Genomic DNA, 25,383 nt, shown 5'->3' on the forward strand with positions numbered 1-25,383 from the left:
ATTTCATCAGCTTATGTTCTTACTTTATAACCAAACAGATGATTACCCTGGCCTGAGCACAGCAGAGAAAGAATGTTTTACATACTGGACACCAGCGCTTTATTTGATTTGTTCAGCTTTTACGCGTCTTGCATCTCACTGTGTGTGTGTGTGTGTGTGTGTGTGTGTGTGTGTAAGTAGGAGGACACTTGACCTTTGGAACGCCAAATAACGCGACAGTTATGAAAAGGACTTTATTTTGTAATTGTAATGGTACATAGCCTATATTATAGATGTGAGTGCCGGGTTGAGGCCCGAACCTCTAGTACATTACAGATGCCTCAGGTATGGGAACAGAGATTTCACAAGGAAATTAAGTAAAAACTCATGCTCAAATACAAATATGGCAGTTCATTATTAACTCTCTCAGTGCCACATAACGAGATATCCCGAGTTTTTTCTGAATGCCCTCAGTGCCAGAACGAAAAATCCTGAGTTAAAAAAAAAATTTAAAAAAAGGGGGGGGGGGGTTTCTTTTGAAAACAATGTTCAGAACGCAAGATATCATTATCTGAAGATTTGCAGCTCCATCCACTCTTTGCTTAAAGGGATATTTCACTTTCAAAAAAACTTTGTCATTTTATCATTTACTCAGGGTTTTGTGAACCCCCCAGACAGTTTTTAAGTTGCTCGATTCAGTATTTATATACAGTATTTGATATTCATTTTATCAGACACGCCCCCTTCCTATACAAACCCATTGTAACTTCAAACTCCATTTTAACCATGTTAGATTCGTCGAAAACACCCGTCCTTGTTTCTGGTGACTCACCCTGCCCTCCTAATGTGTGAGGGGGCCGTGTTTTTCCGATTATCTTTTTCATTTATTTTATTAATTTTTTTTATTGCATTTTATTTTTTTAATTTTCAAAAATATATATTTAAAATAAATGAAAAAAGTAATTGAAAAAACACGGCCCCCTCGCGTATTATGGGGGCAGGGTGAGTCACCAGAACCAAGGACAGGTGTTTTTGATGAATCTAACATGGTTAAAATGGAGTTTGAAGTTACAATGGGTTTGTATAGGAAGGGGGCGTGTCTGATAAAATGAATATCAAATATCTAAATACTGAATCGAGCAACTTAAAAACTGTCTGGGGGGTTCACAAAGGCCTGAGTAGATGATAAAATAACCAAAAGTTTTTTTGAAAGTGAAATATCCCTTTAACTTATAACTGAAAAAGGCTGTATCTCGCTTTTTACTTTGAAAAAAAATCTGGCACAGTATGAACATATTTTTTTATTTCATTGGCACTGAGAGAGTTAAGAGCTTTCACTGAAAGCATTCCTAAAACGTATCAGAAAAGCAGCCATACAAAGCCATTTTCACAAAGATATTTTTATTCCAAAAGCAGCAGTGTATTTTGCTGGAACCTTTACACATTCGTTTTTTAAAATAAACAAGAAAAAAGCAGGTTAAATCATTCCATAATTTAAACATTCATTTCCCAAAAATAACATCAATTTATGTATCATCAAACATGTTACAAAAAGCTACAAAAATTACAGCTCATCTATCCACAGGGTACAAAAAACAGTCAAAACAGAGCATACTGTACATTGCAACAACTTTGTTTCTCTTTCTAGTCTTAAAAGCTTTATCTAGGGCCGAGCCTCAGTAGACAGCAGAACGCCTCAGTGTTCCTCTTCTCTCGTCGTCCCTTCATTGGGTCGCCATCAAGTAAATTTAAATGTGAAATTGTCAAGGTAAGCAACTGGTTGGTCAGAACAAACACTGGCTGAAATCAGTCTCACGTCATTAGGTTTCCGTATTGTTGTCCTCCAAATATTCGTCATATTTATTTTTATGGCCTCCAAGTAATCTGTAAAAAGTATCTTTGTGCTACAAGCAAATACAACAATCCCTGTCTTCAAGAGGACTACTAATAACCCGAGTGTGTGTGTGTGGGTCATAAAGTACAGTGTGAGTGCCTGCCATGGACGCGTTAGTCTGGGAGGCTTCGGCTCAGAGCCTGGACAGCAGGGGCGCGGCCACTGCTTTCTGATTCAAATCAACAGCCAATGAAGAAAAGGGGGCGGGATCCACATGCAGTGGGTGTTGCATGTAAATAGGAGCGACGGGAAGCAATTTCCCCTTGAGAAATTGCGGCCGCCATTGTTGTGTACTGCCGTTTGCCTCTCGTCGGACTTTAGAGACGAGTTGCACAGCTCTCAGACCGGTAAGAGGCGTGTCCGCTCAGATTCTGAGCGTAAGTTACATCCCGCCCACAAATACCACGGCTTTGGCCCAGAAGTTCCTCGCCCTCCCGTTTGTATGCGAGAGCTGGCGAAAACATCTGGGAACTCAGATTATGGACGCGTTAATGCGTCGATTTCTGCCAGGGCTTTCCCTGCCAAGATGAGTTTGGAGAGTTTTTGTTTTCAGTGGTTTTCCACTAGATGGCGCCGTTACCTATCCTATGGATGATGCTTTTACTTTCTGATGACGACAGACCCGGAAATTACGTCATTTAAAAAAATAAAATATGTTTTATTTCCTGCAGTGAAATGGACATATCTCTGCTCCTCCTGCTTTACGGCAAAACAAGCCGCATTGAAACGGCCATAGCTCTTGAATGGAAGATCACGACCGGACCATTTTTCCCCCCTCTACTACGACAACCCTGTGGGTGTAATGAGCCGATCTCCGTGAGGACGGCGGTCACGGACAAAATTCCGTGATTTTTCAAAGGTACAGTAAAATCATTGTTTTTGCTGGCAGCAGTGGTTCACTATTACACTATTGATCTGGCAGTCAAAGAGTTAAGTGTTAAGCATGTGAGTGTTTTCCTTTAATTGTATTTGTTTTTCATTTATTTAAAGGATATGAATCATAGTCCAACTTCTGGGTGAGAACTCCAGTTAGGATGAACTCTGCATTGTGCACATCTACAAAACAGAGAAGTAGGGTTGGAAAGAAACAAAAACATGTAGTGAGTGAATTGCTATTCACAACAGAAAAAAACGTTGCAAACTTTTCACTTGAGTGTGTGTGTCTGTCTTACCAATGTTCTTGTGGAAGTATTCTCTACAGAGGTGGAGGTCATTTTCGCAGGAAATCAGGAGAATCTCTGAAAGGTTCTAAAACAAAACCACAACACTAATTGAACTCACAATCACTAATTAAATAATACATTTGGCAGTCTACAAGCTCACAACGTGTCACGAAGCGACATGCCCAAATTCTAGATAGATTATGAGTTAATTATTTACATTAACTGTTGCACCCCTACCTTGTTCTGTTTGTGCTCCATGATCTTGCGGTAGGATGGCTGCTTGGGCAGCAGCTTGCCTCCAGCGCTCTCCAGGATGGTCTTCATGGTGCTGAGGCTGGGACAGATCCCTGGGCTGATGTAGAAATACTTCCCCTGCACACAGCCAAGGAGAGAACATAATGTTTTTGCTGTCGGGCACCAACCCTGCTTCTCCATATTGCATTTGTTTTTATAACAAAATAAAAATAAGTAAGTAAACTTTATAAAGCATAGTTACAAGTTGCTGTAGTGTACAATACACAAAATAAAACAATTGGGTTAAAACAGAGCAACGTAAGAGCAAAATAAAACACTGTTTCATGAAACACAGGAAATTATGTTGTAATCCAAAGATTTTTGCGTTGGCTATTCAAAACATATAAGACAGCGAGAGGAAGGACGAGATGCAAAAGGTTTTCAGGCTGTGAAATGAGAAATAAGAACTAACCTTGAAGAGAGGTGTATTATGGGCCCTCTTGAGTGACTCCTCTAGACTGAAGCTGAACAACACCTCTGCCTCAGCATCCCTCAGTGTGTAACTCTGTTCATCTAGAACACACACACACACACGTTAAAGTCTTTTTGCCAGAGGTGGAAAAAGTACAAAAAAATGTACGCATCAAAAAATATACTTAAAGTACCAAAAGTAAAAGTACTCATTATGCAGAATGTCCCATTTCACAACTTATGTGTAAAATATCTGCTATTTTCGCTGCGCAACATGCTTCCATAGAAGTACTGCTGGCTTCTATGGAATACATCAATCCAAATGACTGAAATCAATAGTGGCGAATGAGAACTTTAATCCATGAATAAGAGCAAATAAATACTGGAATATCTGCATGCACACACACACACACACAGCACACCTACCAACAAACTTCTGGCTCCTCCAGCTGTCTTCCAGCCACTCTGGAGTGACGATGTGTTTGACTGCAGACATGGCCGTCAGGAACTTGACCGTCCTGGTCACCTTGGCCGCCACCAGGTGGCTGCTCTTCTTGGCGCTGTCTGCCACCTCCCCGCCCAGAGCATGTAACCTCTGCAAGGAGCACAGGGTGACACAGGGAGCACAGGGTGACACAGGGAGGACATCAGCACATGTCAAGGTTTCGTCACAACTTTATATTGCTTAAATTCCCTTTGAAGCACATCGAGTTTCATACCTGCATGATGCTATATTTAACCCATTAAAACCAGGAACGCATCTGTGTAACCACTTAAAACCATTATTTTGTACTTTGGCTATTCAGAAATAGCAGATATACAAGCTCATAGTGTGGCACCAAGTGAGCTTCTGGATCTGCTATTTTTGAAAAATCTTGACCATTTGTGCAAATATTTGAATATATATATATTTTTAAATGGAACATTTGCTACTCAAATCTTTGCTTCTGGGGGTCCCTGGAACAAAACATTTTCAGATGGGGGTCCACGGCCCAAATACATATAATTTTGGCGGTCCTTGACATGAAAAAAGTTTGAGAACCACTATATATAGCAACATAGGTTTTTCAGAAAACTTAGGATTTAGAAGACATTTTGTAGAATCGGAACCTCAGGCTTTAATGGGTTAACCCATTAAAACCAGGAAAACATCTGTGTCATTTTAGATTTTAGCTACACATTTCGAGCTTACAGAACGTTTTATGTTTTTGCGTGATACTGTAGTATGATAGTCAGGCATTCATTTACCAAAAAACACAGAAAGTTAAAATATGGAGATAAGGTTTCTGCCCAACAGCAACGATATATAGCAACACAGGTTTTTCAGAAAACTGTTGTGATTTTCTACATCTACATTTGTAGAACAGGACTCAGGTCTTAAAGGGTTGAATGAAATCAGATCTTCTCTACCACCCAATTTACACCTGCCATTAAAAAAACAGCTCGTGGGGACGCCGAGCAAGATGGCTGCACTCTGATAGAGCTCCGTAAACCCCACCACTAAATGTAACTTATTCGACGCTATTTACTCCACCTTTTCTGATTTAAAAGGGTGAAACTACTTGATGCATAATCCGTTGCTTACTATTACCAGTTTGAGGTTATATGGCTACCTCTAAGTATTTCACGAGGGGGAACTCAACACCGCGCTCAGCAACGCCGCCATTAGCGCAACAAGAAGCTACTACAATGGAAAAGCTAATGGCTGAAATCAGCAAGATGAGTGCTACTTTAAGCTCGGTGGCTACAGATGTATCCACGATTAAAGCAACAGCAGCAGAGCTGGTCCAAAAAGTGAACGAGATTCAGGAGAGAGTGACTATTGCAGAGGAAAGAATATCTACATTGGAGGACGACGCGGCGCATCTGAGCACGGCTAGTGTGAGACACGACCAGCTCCTGGAAACCATGTGGAAAAGAATTGAAATGTTAGAAAATCGCGGTCGACGTAACAACGCTAGACTGATAGGCCTGAAAGAGGGTTTGGAAGCTGACGATTTGGAGAAATGCATGCAACAGATCCTGACCGAGGGGTTGGGGATCGAATGGAGTGCGGAATATTAGATCGAGAGAATACATCACGTGCCAGCTACTAGACCTGACCCGAATCGACCACCCAGGGTTGTGGTGGTTCGCTTTCTGCGCTCCTCTGCGAGGGAGAAAGTTTTGCAAACGGCCAAGGCAAAGAGGGGAATGGACCCTTCGCTAAACCCCACCCCAAAAGCGATTGTCCAATGCCAGCTTAGCAACCGTTGTTAGCCTGGCATAGGTCTGGCAAGCTTTCGTCACCTGCCATAGCTGTCAATGTTGTTTCGCCACACACACAATCATTTGCAACATAATAGCAAGAATAGGAATACCACGATAACGCAATGGGGACTATGAAGCACGTACCCAAACCCGTTGGAGGCTGCTTTTCCCAAGCTGAAATCTGCACTTAAACTGCAAGGCTGCATGGCTGTGTTGTTGAACACATACACAGCTTAACGTCGGGAAAGTTACACGACTCACTCGTCCAGGTGGTGTCAATAATAGGCTACTAATCACCGTAATCGTAACAAAATTCAGAATCACAGCACTGCCTGTTTCGGATTCCGCACGTTAAAGTATATTCATTCATTTGTTCGTCTATTTATTAACTGCTACTGCAGTCTTACCCTGCGGTACATGAAAACTCCGGTTACAGTCATGGATCAACTTCAACCTGGTGTTTGCACTTTCTCCATTTATGGTCCGTACATCTATATAAACGTTCAGATTTCAAATATAAAGTGCTTACCTCATGGCCACGGATTTTACAATTATGCACGGGACTCTCAAAAGTACCCGTATATTCTGTATTGTTCAATAAAAAGCATTTTAATCCGATCAGTGGCCATTTTCTCAATGTATCATAGTGCAATACACCTACCAACCAATAGGGTCACTCAGTTGAAAGTGCATGGAGAAAATGGCCACCGATCAGATTAAAATGCTTTTTATTGGGAAAAGCCATCATTTAACATGCAAGTCAATGGGTGAGAAGCAGAGTATGCCAGGCGCTGTCAGGCCTGGGTGTGACTAACTTCGCACCACCAGTCACAGAGTGGAGTGGGTGGGGCTTAGCGAAGGGTCCATTCAATCGTGGAATGGATGTAGGCTGTCAATTTTCCCTGACATGTCCAAAGAGCTATCTGATAAGAGAAGAGGGTTTAATACAGCCCGAAAATTACTCAGAGAAATCGACGTCAGGCACACGCTGGCTTTTCCGGCGATTTTGCGTTTCACATGGAAGGGGAAGAAGCTGGAATTCACGTCCAGTACGAGCGCGGAGAAGTTCATCTACCAACGTTGCATGGACATTGAGTCCATCCTACACTGAGCGTCCATCGGACACACACACACACACACTACTGAAGAAGATTGAAGCCAGGGACTGTGTGATGGACTTGATGAGTCAAAAGTTTGGTGGAGCATAATACATTGTCATTCAGGTATGGTGGGGGGAGGGGGGGTGTTTAGAGTTGCAGCCTGAAGTTATCTAGCCCATAGTTTAACTAGGTTAAGTGGGTTGGCTGACGCGCAACGCACAGACCAAATTGGTGTGCCTTTTTTCTTTGTTTTTGTTTTTTGGTGTGTGTTTTTTGATATCTGTCCGTAGCTAGACGTTATTTGGACAGGGTCTTTTTATTTTATTTTGTTGTTTGCCCCTCGTGAAGGGAGGGTTTTGGATATGTTTAAATATTTTGATATCAAGTGTGTAACTATATTGATGGTACAGCAGCAGCATATTTATTTTTGTGTATTTTTTCTTAGAATTAGCTTTCTGAGATGCTTAATATATGAAGGTACATGGAAAGGATTTCAATATGGTTAAGTTTATCTCATGGAACATTAATGGCTGTGGGAACCCGGTTAAGAGAAGGAAAATAGAAGATATTGACCTATCTTAAACATAAACAAGCTGATATTGTGTTTATACAGGAGTCGCACCTTAAGGATGAGGAAGCTTTAAAATTTAAACGAGGTTGGGTATTTTTTTCTTCATTTAACAGTAAACAAAATGGTGTAATTATTTTAATTAACAAACTATTGAGTTTTGTAATGCTAGGAGAGACCAAAGATAAAGCTGGGAGGATAATTTGTGTAGATGCTTTGATTAATGGTGTTAAAGTGGTTCTGTGTAATGTGTATGCACCCAATAAGGATGACCCAGCATTTATTAATGAGGTGAACAACATTTTAGGTGCTAAGGAGGGCCATATAGTGGCAGCAGGGGACTGGAACCAGACTCTTTGGCCAGTTTTGGACAGAAGCTAATTTAGGGCAACAGCGCCCCCAAGAGACCGGGCAGCGCTACACATGCTAATGGAAGATGTGGGTTTGGTTGATGTATGGAGGCTGGTTAATCCTTGTGAAAGGGAATACACTTTTTAGTCACTGTCACCAAACTCGTACTAGAATTGATTATTATTTAATTTCCAAATCCATTATTAAAGATGTAATTGATAGTAAAACTGGCACAATAGCATTATCAGACCATGCATTGGTTGAACTTGACGTTGACCTGAACACTGAGACTGGTAAGAAGGGGAGATGGAGAATGAATACTATGTTCCTGCAAGATGACATATTCAGTGTTAAATTGGCTGAGGACTTGACGTCTTTTTTAAAATTAATTTGGGGTCAACCGAAAGGATTGCTACAGCGTGGGATACGTCGAAGGCGTATATTTGCGGTAAATTAATAGCACAATCATCTAAAAAGAAAAGAGAAAGCATTGAACAAGTACGTAAACTTGAAGGTGAAATTGGTACATTAGAAAAAGATTTGGCAGAACATTACGTATATATGTATATCAAGAATTATGCAAATGTAAATTTCAATTGAATGGGATATATAATAAGAAAACAGAATATGCATTATTTAGGCTGAGGACAAATTTTTATGAAGGGGGAGAGAAGACTGGCAAACTCCTGTCTCGACAATTAAAGCAAAAAGAAAATAATAGTGTTATTCCTGCAATTAAAAAGGGAGATAATATAGTATCATCATCTAAAGAAATCAACCAGGTATTTCAACAGTTTTATGAAAATGTATATACATCTACCTCTAACCACCAGCAGAGGGAGCTAGAAGATTTTCTCTCTAGGATAAATCTGCCCACTATGACTACACAACAAGCTGAGTCTCTGGATGTACCCATTACTGAAAAGGAGGTCAGAAATGCTATTACAATGATGAAAATGGGGAAGTCACCGGGTTTGGATGGTTTTCCCATTGAATATTATAAAAAATGTATAGATATATTGGCCCCTATTTTGACTAAAGTATATTCAGAAGCATTTAATTTGGAAACATTGCCAAGCACTTTTAACGAAGCACTAATAACCTTGATTCCTAAGAAAGACAGGGACACCACAGACCCATCAAATTATAGACCTTTAAGTTTAATTAATGTAGATTGTAAATTATTGACCAAAATACTAGCCTTACGGCTGGACAAAGTACTACCAGACATTGTCCAGGCAGACCAAGTAGGTTTTATTAAAGGTAGAACCTCAAGTGATAACTTGAGGAGGTTGCTACACCTCACGTGGCGGCACGCGTCGGGCGCCATACCGGTCGCCGCCTTCTCTCTTGATGCTGAGAAGGCTTTTGACAGAGCAGATTGGGGGTTCCTGTCAGCTGCCATGTCACGTTTTGGTTTTGGTCAAGGTTTCAAAACTTGGTTTAATATTTTGTACAAAAACCCAAAAGCTGCAGTGATCACAAACGGTTTCATCTCCCCATTTTTCAATCTACCGAGGTCGGTGAGGCAAGGCTGTAGTCTTTCGCCGTTGTTGTTTACGATTTTTCTAGAACCCCTGGCAGCCATGATTAGAGCTAATACGGCGATAAAGGGGGTGGAGGGAGGAGGGAAAGAGCATAAGCTGATGTTGTACGCGGACGACATATTACTACTGATAAAGGATCCTGTCAATTCCCTCCCTCCCTTGATGGATACTATTCGGACGTATTCAAGTTTATCTGGCTATTAATTGGAGTCTGAGGCCATGCCGATATCTAAATCATGTTACTCACATACAGTGTCTCAATTTGGCTTCAGATGGGTTCGGAATGAAATATTTAGGGGTAAAACTTACTTCAGATTTGGACAAAATTGTCACACTAAATTATGAGCCATTACTGACTATGATAAAAAATAATTTGGAAAAGTGGGGTACTCTGAAACTGTCTCTATGGGGTAAGGTGAATGTTATCAAAATGGTGGTTGCTCCCCAGTTTAATTATATTTCAACAATGCTCCCATTAAATATCCCAGACAAGATTTTTTAAAGAGTATGATAAAATTATTAGAGATTTTCTTTGGGAAAAAAAGAAGCCCAGAATTAAACTGAGTAAAATGTGGACGCCTAGAGATAGCGGTGGCCTTGGCTTGCCGGATATGAGGACACAGAATATATCCTTTGAAATAGCTAAACTGTCCAAACACTGGAGTGGGTTAAATTCAGACTTAGACAGGGTAATCATCGAGAGAAATTTGGCTTCACCATTCCGCCCAATTGCTGTTCTGTCACAGACAGTGAGGAAGGAGCCCAATTTGAATCCTATAATTTCACACTCAAGGAGTGTATGGGGTAAAATTCATAAAGCATATAAACTGCCACATTATAAACAATTATACTCTTCACTTTGGAATAATCCTAAAATATGTATTGGGAAGACAAAGATATATTGGAAAAAATGGCAGACAGCAGGGGTTAATACTATTGGTGATTTATTTGAGAATGGGGATTTTATAACTTATTCAAATTTAAAAGAGAAATATGACCTTGGAAATGATGGTACATTTTGGAAATATTTACAAATGAGACACTGTCTCGGTAGTACATTCGACGCTGGTGAAAATTCACTTGCTAGATATTTAGAATTGCCACATGAATGTCATACTGCATCTGTTTTTTATAAAATGTCAAAACAACTGCTGGGTGATACATGTGACGGTCTCAAACTGATTTGGCAGAAGGATTTGGGTATTGATATTGAAGACGATCATTGGAAGAGAATTATAGCAAATGTAGGAAGTGGGATCAGAGAAGCAAGAGGGAAATTTATTCAGTATAAAATAATTCATAGATATTATTTTACACCGACTAGATTACTTAAAATGGGAATAGCAGATAACAATACATGTTGGAAATGTAATGAAGAGGTTGGCACATATATGCATATGATATGGGATTGTCGCATGGTATATCCATTCTGGTGTAAAGTTTTAAAATATTTGGAGAAATGGGTGGGATTCACCCTACCCCCACAACCGCGGCTCTGTCTATTAGGTGACAGGGCAGCGGTTCCTGGTATAAATAACAACGAATTCACCATTGTAAAAGTTGGACTTGTTACAGCTGCCAGAATCCTGCTGCGGAATTGGAAGACCCCTAGAACACCTGGGCTTAAAGAATGGAATGAGGAAATGATTTAAGATTACATCATATGAATATATGTTGGGTAGAGTGAATGGAGAAGGAAAGATGAAGGACACATGGGACAGATTTTGGATATATATGAACCTTTTCTGATATTGGGAATGCTAGACAGCATTTATTTTGTATTTTGTTTTTATTTCTTGGGATGGCTGTATTGTTTTATGCTGTATGCTGCTTTGTACCACTGGAGTTACATTTTGTACCATATTGAAAAACAAATAAACATTTGAATTACAAAAAAAAAAAAAACAGCTCTTGTATGAGATAGTGATCCGATCTGCACTTATTTGCATAAAACTACCATGTAATAGTTAAGGGATTTTTTTTATGGTTATTTATTATAAAGTAACTTATAAAATGATTTGTGTAGAACGCAATGGTGTTCAGTACTTGACGTGTTATTGTTTATGAGTTTATATAGTAAACATTAGCTGTTACACCTGGAAACAGGTGTTCTTCCTGGGGTCCACACAGAACAATATACAAACATACTAAAGGCAAGTTTGGAAATATCACAAAAAAAATAAGATAAATACTTTACAGCATAAAGACACTGTTAGTGCATACACATAACCAATATTACATGGTATAGTGAAATAAACAGAAATACAAGTATTCCTCCAGATTTATAAGAAAATGATTTAGTCCTTTTGTGTGGATGGTGAGGGGGGGGCGGGCATTACCTTGATGTATTGCTGGAGCTGTGTGGGTTCAAACCCTGTGAAGATGACATGAGGTGTGGACTCTGGTGGAAGCTTTTTGTTGGTTGACTGGAGCTCTTCAAGCCTACATGCACACACACAGTCAAAAGTTTGAAATCCAAAATAAACACCTTTGCAATTTTGAGAGTGAAGAGATAAAAAAAAGTGTTAACAGCGTCATAGGTCAAACACTGACCTGGCCTTCTTGTTGGGAGGCTGGTTAGTGGTGTCAGTCAATCTCTGTTTGTGAAGCAACTGGAGACTCTGAAAACGCACATACACACACACACACAGAGAGAACATTTTTAAATGAACCATAGAATGTGTGTCTTGGTAGGTAAATCCTGTAGAAGAGGACAAAAGTGTGGCAGAGTCTGTGCCATGACGTCCGTTTCTAGGACAACTCACCGCCAACGCCTCAGGAGACACTTTGACTGGCGCTCGCCAAGCACCTGGAACACAGAGGAAGAGAACACGGTCACCACAGTCGCACACACACACACACACACACACAAGATAATTACGTTTAATTCACCTCAATTACAACAACTCAAGATTATTTCCGAATTTGAGTCGGTGTCAGAGTTATTAAGAAAATAAATTAACTTGAAGTCATTTTAAAGTGAAATTGAAAGACTCATTTTGAAAGTAGAATTGTTTATGTATCATGAGCTCAACAGATTGGGTAGTATGGTTAATAGGAATGTGGTCAAGTTGACATTATGGTCAACCGCTGTTGGCATGTTTTATACGTTAGATACATGTGCTTACAAACCACTTAAACCACAGCATCTATATTCTGGGAAAACCTTCGCAGAAAATAGCTGATCGACAAGCTCACAACGTGAGCTTGTCGATCAGCCATTTTCAGCAAAGATATCTAATGTTGAGCAAAAACAGAAAAGGTACTAGAGTCCTGAGGGACTCTGCTTAACAACCTATGGGGTTTTATGCACACACACACACACACACACACGTGTCCATACCCAGTAGATTGAGCACCAGCTGTGGGTTAGGGACCAGCGGTTCGGGGTGATTGTAGTTGGAGTAGCGGCTGTGCTGAATCTGTCTCAGAGCCTCAAAGTGACCCAGCATGATGTCACACAGCCACTGGGCGTTCACACAGGGAATCTTCCACTCTTTGGCCTTCTCGTACTTCATCCCACTGGCTCTGATAGGAGACAAAGAGACACCAAAGAAAGACATGATCAACCAGTCCAGTTCAGTCAGACACTCTCGTCAAGATGAAAACCATTTATTGCAATGATACTGTATTGTATCTGGCTGTGTGATACTCCAGACCGCCATGACAACACAGACACTTTGAGATTAACCCATTGAGACCTGAAGCCGATTCTACATGTCTCCTAAATCTCAACAGTATTCTGAAAAACGTATGTTTCTATATCAGTGGTGCTCAATCATTTTCATGTCAAGGACCCCCAAAATTATATGTATTTGGCCGCAGACCCCGATCAAAATATCTTGTTCCAGGGACCCACCCAGAAGCAAAGATTTGAGTAAAAAATGTTTGCTTAAAAATATATATATATTCAAAGATTTGCACACATTTTCACGATTTTTCAAAAATAGCAGATCTACAAGCTTGTAGCGCGGCACTCGGTGCCGCGCTATCAGCTTGTAGATCTACTATTTTTGAATAACCCAAAGTGTAAAATAATACTTTTTAGCTCAAATCAAAAAATGACACAGTTCCAGGTCTTAACACTTGCATGACTAAGCTATCAATATGACCGATTTTGAGAATTTAAAGTGGATTATCTTCTCTCATGAAGCTCTGAGAAAGTTCCCCTTTCATGACTTTTCCTAAATATATGTTTCAAATCATCTCTCGTTTTTTTTTTCTTCTGAAACGTATTATAAATATGAAATATATACCATATATACCATCCCAAACGTTATATTTCGGCTAAATTGACCGCTCTCCCTCTCTCCCCCCCAGGGAAGAGCAGTTCACACCTCTAGACCCCCCGCAGAGCGGCCCGTAGACGAGCTGCAGCAGCGAGTCTATGCGAGTCGATGTTGCCATGTCTGCTTATTATAAGCGACTTTGGGCTTGTTTTTCGCGTCTTTCTATTATTATTAATATTATAATTATATATATAATTACATTATAATGGTAATACTTTTCTACTCCACTACAGCTCAGAGGCAAATCTTGTACTTTTACTTCACTACAACTATTTGAAAACTTTAGTTACTAGTTACTTTGCAGATATAAATATATTTTCATACTTGTTTAGATTAGAGCTTCATGCATTTTTATTAGGTATATATTTATATAGAAAGGTCTAACCAGGGACTGGTGTTGCAAATTAGCCTCGGCTATTACCCCAGCATTCATGCCTAACTGTTTTCTCAGGGCACAACGACGCATGCAGTAACATTTTCATAGACCTAACTTATTTCTCTCGCAAAATGTGGCGACCCATTTTACTTTCCCTTTCACTGCAAAGCGGTGGAAAAAGATAGGATCTACAAGCATACAGCTTGTCACGCAGCAACTGTTTTATGCTTGAAGATCAGATATTTTGCGCAGGATTGAGCACATTTGTGGAACATAGCATTGTGTTCACTTGTTGCACGGGAGGAGGAGAGGAGACGCGTTTGTCAGCGACGTGGACAGCTGATAGAATGAGAGCTTTACGCTCAGACAATAATGTGAATATTATTATTATGAATAATAATAATATAGGTTTGTCACTGGGTTGTTTACAAGTTACTATAGTTCGCTTGCTGCTACTAAATCGAAAGCAGCATTACATCACGGTCATATTATGACAGTCATGACGAAACTTCAACCTGTTTTTTGCACTTTCTCCATTATGTAGAGTGTACATCTACATAAACGTTCGGATTTCAAATATAAAGTTTTTATTCCGTGGCCACGGATGTTACAATTTACTTCGGGTGGGTATAAGTACCCGTAACTTCTGTATTGTTCAATGAAAAGCATTTTAATCCGATTGGCGGTCATTTTCTCATAGAGTTATAGTGTATCAGAGTGCAATTACACCTCCCAACCGATAGGGTCACTTAGTTGAAAGCATGGAAAAAATACGGAGAAAATGGCCACCGATCGGATTTAAATGTTTTTTATTGGACAATACGGAGAATATGGGTACTTATGGGTTACCCGAATAGAATTTTAACATCCCTGGCCATGAGGTAAGCACTTTATATTTGAAATCTGAACGTTTGTGTAGATGTATGGGGTGTAAATGGAGAAAGTGCAAACCTTTTGTTAACTTATAACTCGATCTCTTTGTGGTGAACGCTTGTGTTCAAGCATTGTGTTTTGTTCTCCACATCGATGTAGCGAAAATGTGTCCATATCACCTCTTCTCTTTCTCCCGAGCCCCGTGCAAAGCATTTTACCGTTTTATTTTGTAAAGTTTCGCTCTGAAATCTGAATCCTCCTGCCATTCATTTGACGGTGTGACTCTGTGTGTGTGTGTGTGTGTGCGTGCGCGGCTGCAACTTTAAAAGGGGGTGTGTGTGTGAGTGAGGAACAGCATGCCCTGCGCTGCTTATCAAAGGAGACAGGGAGTGACAAAATCATATAATAAATATATGATATAATATTTCGTCTCGTCTTTGTTCGTGAACTAAAATGACCATAGAGTTTAGTCCAGTCTTTATTTAGTGAACTACATTTTCGTCTCGTCTTTATTAGTCAACGAAATTGCATAATGATTTAGTCCCAGTTATTGTTTATTCATGGGTGGTGGTCTCGTCTCGTCTTCGTCCTTTGAAAAATGTGCGTTGACGAACATATTTCGTTTCGTTTTCGTTAACGAAATCAACACTGCATGGAAGTAAAAATGAGATCCCCACATACACAAATCACAAATCATGATGACATATAGGAGACAGATAGAAATACACACTAGCCTACTGCCTACACTTTCATAGACCTGCCTGCTTATTTCTCTCTCAAAATTTGGCAACCCATGTTCAACTCTCATCTTTTTAGAAGACAATGGAACCCCCCACTGTTTGGGGGAGAAAGTGTGAACTAGTCTGGAGAACAGAGGGAGACAGTGGCCAATAGGATAGCCTGATTTGGGGATCAAAATGATCTTTTTTCAGGCTTGGTGGAGGAGTATGAAACCTCAGTCATGCGAGTGTTAATGGGTTAAATGGTGATGCTCCATTTCTAGATTTTAAACAGCGGGACGAAATTTACACCCCTATAATACCGTACATCTCCTACACTGATCTATGCTGATTCTTACTGTTTGCAGATGAGAACGGTGTTGCTCCGACAGAGGTAGCCAGTGTATCTGGCTCCGGCGAGGTAGGCCATGAGCTTCAAGTCATCCCTGTCTGTGTCCACAAAGCCTGTCACGCAAATGATCTGGGAGAGAGAGACAGTCACAAGAAAAATACAGTGAAGATTACGGCAATGAATTTAATGTAAAAAAAATGATATTTTGCTAGTTATATTTTACTATACATTTTCCTTGTGGATAAAAAAAATTGATAATAAATACATACATGTTAGTTTTACTCCACTGTACACAGATGTTACAATAATATAAACCCCTTTTTTTAATCTGAAGTTGTGGTCTCTGGGTCTTGACCGGTCGCTCAAAACAAGAGCGAATACCAACACAAGCATGTTGGGGGATTTCCAAACTTTTGAGGAGTTATAATATGGGAAATGTGTTGAACCTACATGCTGTGAACAGGGCTTGGCTCCGGGCGGGAAGGCAAAGGGCAGGTGTAGTGTTCTGTGGGGGGGCACCATCTTCTTCTTCTTCAGAACCGTGTTGAGCCAGTGAGCTGTCACACAACGCTTCCCTTCTCTCAGAGCCTGACAAGCGGAAACATTGACCATTGGCTGCCGTGTTGCCGTGTGCATGTACACAGTACTAGGGGGTACAACAGCTAATACAACTAAGCGATTTAATATTTTTTTTAAAGCGTAATAAAATAATCTTTAAAAATAGCATCTACAAGCTCACAACATGTTATGAGCTTGTAGATGGCTATTTTTGCACAACAAAAGTATAAAATAGTACTTAACACATTGCCAGAATTATTTCATAATTTTTTAGCCAGTGCCAGAGTTTTTCATTGGAAAAAAAAAAGTACTCAGGGTGCCGAAATACAGCATTTTTAAGTTAACAAGGAAGTGGATAGGAGTCTAGATCTTCAACTAATCATATCTCCTTGGTCTTTGGGTGAAATTGGAAAAAAAAAACATTTAAAAAAAAAAAAAAACTTCACTTCACGTAGATCTACGCGATTGGCACGTGGCGGCTTTAAAGCGGTTCGCGTAGATCTACGTGATTGGCAGTCAATGTGTTAAGTGGTTAGTCGGACTAATGTATTTATTCAATTATAATTTTTCATTTGTTGATGTATAATGCATATATACAGTAAAAATAAAAAATTAACCAAATGGACCCGTCGGGGTCCAATAATTAATTTATAAGTAACCATCTAATAAGTGGGATAATGTACAGTTGGGCAGTCATTATGAGGTAAGGAGCATATATTTTGAACATGAATCACAGTCAGTGTTCTTACCTGGACGTACAAGCTGCTGACCTGGCTCTCACAGAGCAGATGTGTGCAACGGCTGTTCAAAGACGGGTCCACTGTGCCCCCATAGGCCTGGATGACCTGGCAGGGAAAACAAGACAAGTTGCATTTAACAATGCCTCCGTTGCTGGGAGCGGACAGCGAGTCGTGGGTTCGATTCACGGGCCAGACAACCTATGCTGCGCGTCACTCCCTGTCTCTCTCTACTGTGTACTATCAATAAAGGTAGAAAAGCCCCCAAAAATATCAACCAAAAAAATATATATATGCCTCCATTGCTGAGGTTAAATATTTGCCACATCATGAGTTATTCCACTTGAGTGCGATAACAAACAGTGAATTGGGCGTATATCTAATATCTGGACCAAAATAAATGCCTGTAAAGCAAGCATCTCAGTCCTTGCACTAAGGCGTGTCAAGTTTCCTCCACTGACTTTCCCTTTGTATGAAATGAGCAATATGAATATATGTTGACTTGAGCATGCAGCCCAAGCACATGATTTTCACAATGTTTTCTGCCTGTTGATCACATGCCTGAGTTGACTTACCCTCTTCCACTGCGCTAGCAGCTGTTTGTCAGCCATCTGCTCAGGGTAGTCAGCGATAGCGAAAACACAACCAACCAGGAAACCATCCTCGGGGACTGAGAAACACACAGATGAAAGCAGTTATAAAATAGGTAAACTTTAGGATTCCTACACATATCTGACAACATGACAGTCCCTTAGGGCTAAGGCCATATCACAAATGCCCTATGTGCAATCAGAGTGGGTTTACAATCGGTAGCCAATATGGGCTTTGATCAAGATATATTTTTGGAATAACAACATTGGTTGATCTTGATATAAACAACAAATAAGTCACCGTTAAAATGTGATTCGACTCTGCAAATAAAGCCCGAAATCATTTAGGAGCCACACCTGAGTTTTGTAGTGACTGTAAAATGACCCGCAGTAGGGGTGTGCCAAACATGTAGCTTTTCAGCTACAATAGCCGTTTTGAATCCAAATAGGGCAATAGTGTGACACCTGACCCGAAAAAAAAACAACATGTTGTCACCCTTTTCACCTCGGGCTGTTTGCATGCGTGATTATTATTATTGTAAAAAAAAAAAAAAAAAAAAAAAAAACATATTTTTTTTTTCAAAACGATACATATCGTTACGAAAACGTATCGCGATATATCGCGGGACGATATATCGGCACACCCCTAGCCCGCAGCCTTCACATGGATGTTGTCCTTTATTTGGTGGCATTTCGTCATGCTAGATCACTGTTAACTGTGAGCTAACGTTTTGCCTTTGTATGAAGCCGGAATGCTTAGAAAACAATTCGAGTAGTCAGTCAGAGACCCCTTAGTTGACTGAGATTATTTGATTGGAACAGTCTTTTTTTTTTGCCTCTTGATCTACCCAATGACGTCAAGTTAGTTTAACCTATTCTAAATTAACTAGCTACTTCCAGTAGACATCGGTTCCGGTATAAAAGTGTCCAGTACACAAAGTCATGCATGCAGTCGTAATGCATCGTCGTCAATTAACATAAGCTGTCTGCTGTCATATGTAGTTGTGTTCATGGACTTAATGATTTTAAATGATAACATTTTCATATGCCTCCGTTACAATTTACTCAAAATCAGCAAATGTACCATTTTTCAGAATGTCTCATAGACCTTAACACATTCCATGCCAGAGTTTAATCTCATAATGTACTCACCAGTGCCAGCGTTTTATTGTTGTTTTTTAGTTTTTTTCATGTCGCCACAGACCTCGCTAAATAAGTTAAAAGTGCGCGTTCATTTGGTTCTAAACACACAGCGGATCCGTGAGAAACGTCCAGCGAAAACAGTTTCCAAATCCGTGCCGCCATCTTGAATCTACAGCCGATGAACGGTAAACAGTGATCAGCGAGGAGAAAAACAACAACCAGAGAAAATCGAGTTTTAAACAGGATCCCAGACAGGAAGCGGATACGATCGAAAAAACCGGAACCCGAATAATTCTGTTTCCGACCGGAAACCGGAAACGGAAATGGATCAAAAAAATTCGGAAAGTGCACCTGGGGCACTTTCAATGGGAATCGGCGGTTCGCGTAGATCTACGCGACTGGCACGCTGCGGCTTTAAATAGGTTCGCGTAGATCTACGCGACTGGCATGCAATGTGTTAAAAGTAATCATTGAATACTCGCATTAAAATCCCGAATCGGATTCGACGAATAACACTTATTTGGGTACAGCTCTACTTAGGTCCCTCGTTTTTTTTATTCCTACACCACATCTCTTCGCCGATAACAGCCCAACATCTTGTGACGCATTGTGATCTTGTGTTTTTGGTGAATGTTCTATTTTGGCTGAATGTTTATCTATTATGATTTGTCCAGAACAGGGTTCATGTGGTTATAAAAATGTGTCGTTATTTTGTCGCCTTACCATCTTGTCCTGGCTCATGGCCAAAGAGCTGAGCTATCTGTGGAGGTTGCTGGACTTGCGGCGGTAATGACTGTAGTTGCTGTTGCTGCAGGGCCTGTTGATTCTGATGCTGGAGCGCTTGCTGCTGCTGCAACTGCTGCATGTGCTGCTGCTGAAGGAAATGTTGTTGTTGCTGCTGCTGTTGCTGCTGCTGCAGGTGTTGCTGGTGTACTAACTGTTGCTGTTGTTGGGTTTGTTGCTGTTGTTGCTGCTGCTGCTGCTGTTGTAACATCTGCAAGCGTTGCTGCTGCTGGAACTGTTGGAGTTGTTGCTGCAGCGCCTGCTGCTGTTGCAGCTGCTGCAATCCCGGCCGCAGCAGCTGTTGAGGAGGACGTAGCTGCTGTTGGGAGAACGCATGCTGTTGCTGCTGCTGCTGTTGTTGCTGTTGCTGCTGTTGTTGTTGCTGCTGCTGTTGTTGCTGCTGTTGTGTAATAAATTGTTGTTGTTGATGCATCTGTTGCTGCTGTTGTTGTTGTTGCTGCAGGAACTGTTGCTGTTGTTGGGGCAACTGTGGAAAGCCCTGCTGTGCAACCTAAGAGAAAATTGTAAATAAGATTACAATTAGAAAAACTAGTTTTGCGTTGTTCACCGCACGCACTCCTTGTTTTAAGGGCTCCTGCTGTTGAGAGTCGTTTCTGATCTGGTGGAGAAGCAAGTCTGCCCGCACCGCAGACTCTGAGGGAGTCTCATATTCAGCATAAAACCACCCCTGGCTCTGCACCAGCTAAGTAGGGGTGCAACAGTCAATCGAACTAATCAATTATGAAAAATAAACGATCATTTAATAAAATAATCGATTACACAACGCTACACTTTGTGACCTTGTAGATCCGCTATTTTAGTTATTTTTGCACGACACTATTGAACAAATGAACACTTAAGTGGCTAATTGATTCATTGACAAGTAAAACATTTGAAAATAAAATCCTAGATTATTCGATCAATAGAAAAGGTAATAAATAGAAAATAGAAATAATCGATATTTGCGGCCCTACAGCTGAGCAACAGAAGGTAAGTTCAAAAGTCAGCAAAACGCATCCTTCTGTACCTGTGGCTGTTGTTGATGTTGCTGTTGTTGTTGATGATGTAACTGCATCATCTGATGCTGCTGCTGCTGCAGGTGCATCATGGGGGGATGCTGCTGTTGCTGCGGCAACTGTTGTTGGTGGTGCTGTTGTTGTGGGGCAACTTGATGCGACTGCTGTTGTTGCTGCTGCTGTTGTAGTAGCAACTGTTGCTGCTGTTCAGGTGTGAGGGCCTGGCCGGGCAGCTTTGATTGGTTGAAGAGGAGGGGATTGGTGCTGTTGGGGGTGGAAGCCTGGCTCTGATTGGTCTGCTGGTCAGATGGCTTGGTCTGATTGGCTGTCAGGCTCTGGAGGATCTGAGGGGTAGGAGAAAGACAGTCAATGAACTAGAAGAAATGACTGACACCTGGGAAATAAATCCATGACAAAATTATTATAAGTTGAGGTTTCCTTAGTTTTGTCTACCTTTAATATATTTATTTCTATACATTTTATCTATAATTATGTCTTTTTTCATTGAGCTGTATCTCTGCCTCAAAGGTACAATACTATGTTTGAATAAAGGTATTTTTATTATTGTTGTTGATTATTAAACAGAATTGGGGAAACGCAGTGCAACACCAAAACCAAAACACTGCCTCTGTTTTGCCTGATATAAAAGCTTGGCATCTGGTCCAGTTTAGTTGATGGGCCATTACTTGAATTGCATTTAGAAGCTTAGCCAGTAAAATATTATATGTTGATGGATAATGGAACTGCATACATTTCCGTGAGTTTGACTGGAAAGCACAACAAGTAAATGGGATATAATATGTGCTACCACTGGGTGTGGTGATTATTACACGTGTGTATATCAGGGTTTCTCAAAATGGGTGACGTAGCACCCCAGGGTGCCGTGATGCAAGTCCAAGGGTGCCGCAGGATACTTTGATAATATTTGGAATTGATCAATAGCACTTCAGTTTAACCACTTAGACCCTCTATAGTATAGAGGGTCTAAGTGGTTAAACTGAAGTGCTATTGATCTATACTTATTACTTGCACTGTACTTGGTGTGCTCTTTTTCAATCTACACCAAATCTCTTCGCCAAAAATGGCAGATCTACAAGCTTACAACTGCGACACGTTGTGAGCTTGTAGATCTGCCATTTTTGGCAAAATGTCCCCCCTAGGATAGGAATGCCCAATGGAAACAGATATTCTCTCAAGTTTTTCTCGTAACATGCTGTATTTTAGGGGGAAAGATTTACATATTTACGTATACCATAATATGACAAATGTAAGGTGCTATAAAATAATTATATTATATAATATATATTATATAAAATGTAATTCAGGGGTACTGTCGATGTAAACGTTATTTACAGGGGTGCCCTGAGCCAAAACCGTTTGAGAACCACTGGTGTATATTAACAGTTACCCACATTCACCATTCTAGGCCATTCTAGGCTGACCCCATGGTCCAGCAAAATAATAAAATAATTTATGAAAAGTTGCCAAGTAGCAGCTCTAGTTTTAAACATCTACAATCAATAGATGGACAGTAGTACCTGACCCTGTCAGAACAGGTCACGTTCCACTTGAAATCCACCACTTTCAACAACTCCAAAGGTTTCTTACATGTGCAACGTTGGCAGGCCGGTTGGTCTGCTGCATGTCAGAGTTGTTCGTGATGTTCCGCAGCGTTCTAGCAGCAGGGCTCCACCCAGGAACGCTCTCTGGCCCCAATACGCCACCTACAGGCCGAAGACAACAGGAACAGTGAGGATGATTAACCTCTGTTGCCAAACATAATATTCTTTATGGCTTATTAGGTTACAAGTCAGATATATTGTTAGGATCCGTTGCTCCATCTTACTATGGTGCTATACTGACCTTGCTGTGCAGTTTGTACGATGGCAGCAGCAGCAGCAGCAGGCCGGCCATCAGCTGGCACGGGCACAACATTGCCTGGCGCAGGTGGCACGGTGGCACACAGGTTGATTAGCCCGGCGGCTGAGGGCGGAGCCGGCTCTTTGGGACCGCCCGGAGGCCCTCGCCTCCTGGCCGTGTTGGCAGCCGGGGCGGCGCCGGCGGCAGCAGTTGCAGTCGAGACCTCGGCCGGTGTCCAGTTGAGGTTTCGTCCCTCCTTCTCCGCCGAGGAATCGTCATCGGAGTCATCAAACATGCGGTCGCTGCGGCGGTCCGACTTGCGGGAGGAGGGGGAGATGGAGTTGAGTTTCTTGGGTCCCGGCCGTCGACGGGGGCTGGCGGCCGGGGAGTCGTCGCGGGACGAGGCCCCGCTGGAGCGCCGCGGGCTGTAGCTGCCGTCAGAGCGCTGGTCGTACTCGTCCTCGCTTTCGTCTTCTTCCTCAAGCTCCTCGTAGGTGAGGCGGGGGTGATACAGTGTATCATCTTTCCTGGATTTTTCTTTTTCAATGAGAGGAAAGAGTGTCATGAATCCCTCTGACTGAATAGTAGCATAATAAGAGCTGACTGAATCCCTCTATGATTGGCCTGTACTATGTGGAAGGCAGCATCAGAACTGTACAGGATCACAGGGCAAAATGCCTCCTGATATTTCCCAGTAGAAGATTAACAGTTAATTGAACTTATCAAATTAAGTTTTTTTATTTTTATCCATTTTAATAATATGATCGATTTTACATGCTCACAACGCATTGCGGTGCATTGTGAGACATTATTTAATTAATTTAAATAAGTAATCGATACAATAATAACTGAGAAGATAGATAGTTGCAACCCTATTTCCCACTGGAGCGCCATTTCACGCACCAAGAACTTTTTAGTTGCCACCAAATTTGATGCCAGCACATTTTAGGCAGATGTGTCAAAATGTATCCTAAAAAAAATATTTTTAAATTTCTATTGGTAGAAATGGGAACACCCTCTTTGATAGAAATGACTGTAATGTACCTTTAACCGAGTCAATTATCCAGTCCGGGGTCACGATCCTAATGTTAGGGTGCTTCAAGGCACACTCGAACTTGGCCTAGAGGGGGTAAAAACATACACTTTATTTAATCACTTTCACTAAATTAAATATCTCTTCGTCCAAGAGAGAAGTAGCAAAGAAAGCAAAATAACATTCAGACCAACAATATCCAATCTGCATCAACTCACCCCCTTTGGTTCCTTCACCACTAGATGAGTGACGTTCTTGTTTAGGTTGAGTTGACAGTTCCCTCCATAGAAGGTTATATAGGCCCACAGGGCAGTGAGGTCCTCTGGGAGCTGCACACACACAAACTATGTTTAACCACTTGAGGGGAACATTCACCTAAAATAGCAGATCTACAAGCTCACACATGACTGAGATTTGGTGTCGAAGGAAAAGAAGAGTGGGCCAAGTACAGAGCTGATCCTGGTCAACTAATTATTAGTTTACCAAGTACAGAGGGTTTAACCCATTTAGACCTGAGACCGATTTTTAAAAAAAACTTCTAAATCTAAAGAAGAAAAATTTCTATTTAAAAAAAAAATTACAGGCTTTCCCGGTCTTAAAGGAGTAGTTCACCCAAATAATTACTAATTTTCTATCAATTACAAACCCATTGAAGCCTTGAATTCATGGATTCTTTTTTTTTGTCGCATTCCTGAGCCAATCATTTGGTTACCGGCGGAAAGATGCTAATGTATCCGGTAGGAGACTCAAAGTATACTCTTTGTGTCTCCTACCGGAAATACACCCGGTCGTCAAATTATTAACTCGAGTCACAACCCAATAACAACCCCCCCAAATTGGTAAATAGAGGTGGGATTTCAGACACACCCACATAGATGTGGGTAAACACACGCAATACAAATACTTTTGCTTGCTAGAACATTCTGTGATTCATTTTAAAGTTAATTTGTAATAAAGCAAACACAAAGTACACATTAAATGAAGGGATTTCCGAAGACACATGCACATAACACACAAACTTGCAAAAGTACACACACACTTACCCTGGGCAGACAAGCGGTCACCCCAAAGAATACCTGCCCCGGCTCAGGGGAGAAGCCAGTAACCCTGCAATTTCATCAGTTAAGGAGAGGAAGCGATACGATAAAGCATGAGCATGAATCCAACTGTGGCGATATTCATACGGGCTATGTTTCAATTTCAATCCACCCTGGCTGGGATTGAGACCTTGATTAATCCTTTGTTAAAAACCTAACCTACGTAAAGCCACTTCTACTCAGGTGCTGTTTGGCTACAAGAAAATGCATCTAGTGAGAAGATGGACCTCTACGGGGCCTCCTACTACAGGTCAACGGACAAAGGTCAGGGAGAGAAGGATGAGGCTGGTTGGGCATTGTGTCCGGCAGCCAGACCTGATGGCACTGTGGGATCCAACCCAAGGCACAGCTAGGAGGGCAAGAGGGCACACCACTTATATGGACACACCGCGGTGTGACA

The 25,383-nt window shown here is 41.1% G+C and overlaps 1 protein-coding gene across 1 annotated transcript in view; it reads right to left on the reverse strand.

The window, feature by feature from the left end:
* Positions 1-1,363: 1,363 nt before the first annotated feature.
* The window catches only part of paxip1 (PAX interacting (with transcription-activation domain) protein 1), a 28,100-nt gene continuing 4,080 nt past the window's right edge, over positions 1,364-25,383 (reverse strand). Inside the window, exons 4-24 of the mRNA XM_080439547.1 lie at positions 24,930-24,993; positions 24,105-24,215; positions 23,898-23,973; positions 22,857-23,390; positions 22,602-22,717; positions 21,005-21,337; positions 19,918-20,488; positions 18,037-18,131; positions 17,474-17,569; positions 16,617-16,754; positions 16,174-16,295; positions 12,901-13,085; positions 12,323-12,366; positions 12,111-12,178; positions 11,897-11,999; positions 4,168-4,336; positions 3,743-3,843; positions 3,274-3,408; positions 3,046-3,121; positions 2,867-2,929; positions 1,364-1,731 (exon numbers count right to left, since the gene is read on the reverse strand). Coding sequence (XP_080295673.1) covers positions 1,718-1,731; positions 2,867-2,929; positions 3,046-3,121; positions 3,274-3,408; positions 3,743-3,843; positions 4,168-4,336; positions 11,897-11,999; positions 12,111-12,178; positions 12,323-12,366; positions 12,901-13,085; positions 16,174-16,295; positions 16,617-16,754; positions 17,474-17,569; positions 18,037-18,131; positions 19,918-20,488; positions 21,005-21,337; positions 22,602-22,717; positions 22,857-23,390; positions 23,898-23,973; positions 24,105-24,215; positions 24,930-24,993 — 3,214 coding nt within the window. The 3' untranslated portion in view covers positions 1,364-1,717. The remainder of the gene's footprint in view (positions 1,732-2,866; positions 2,930-3,045; positions 3,122-3,273; positions 3,409-3,742; positions 3,844-4,167; positions 4,337-11,896; positions 12,000-12,110; positions 12,179-12,322; positions 12,367-12,900; positions 13,086-16,173; positions 16,296-16,616; positions 16,755-17,473; positions 17,570-18,036; positions 18,132-19,917; positions 20,489-21,004; positions 21,338-22,601; positions 22,718-22,856; positions 23,391-23,897; positions 23,974-24,104; positions 24,216-24,929; positions 24,994-25,383) is intronic.

The sequence above is a fragment of the Gymnoscopelus braueri genome, assembly GCF_963280865.1.
Source record: "Gymnoscopelus braueri genome assembly, chromosome: 10".
Taxonomy (NCBI): Eukaryota; Metazoa; Chordata; class Actinopteri; order Myctophiformes; family Myctophidae; genus Gymnoscopelus; species Gymnoscopelus braueri.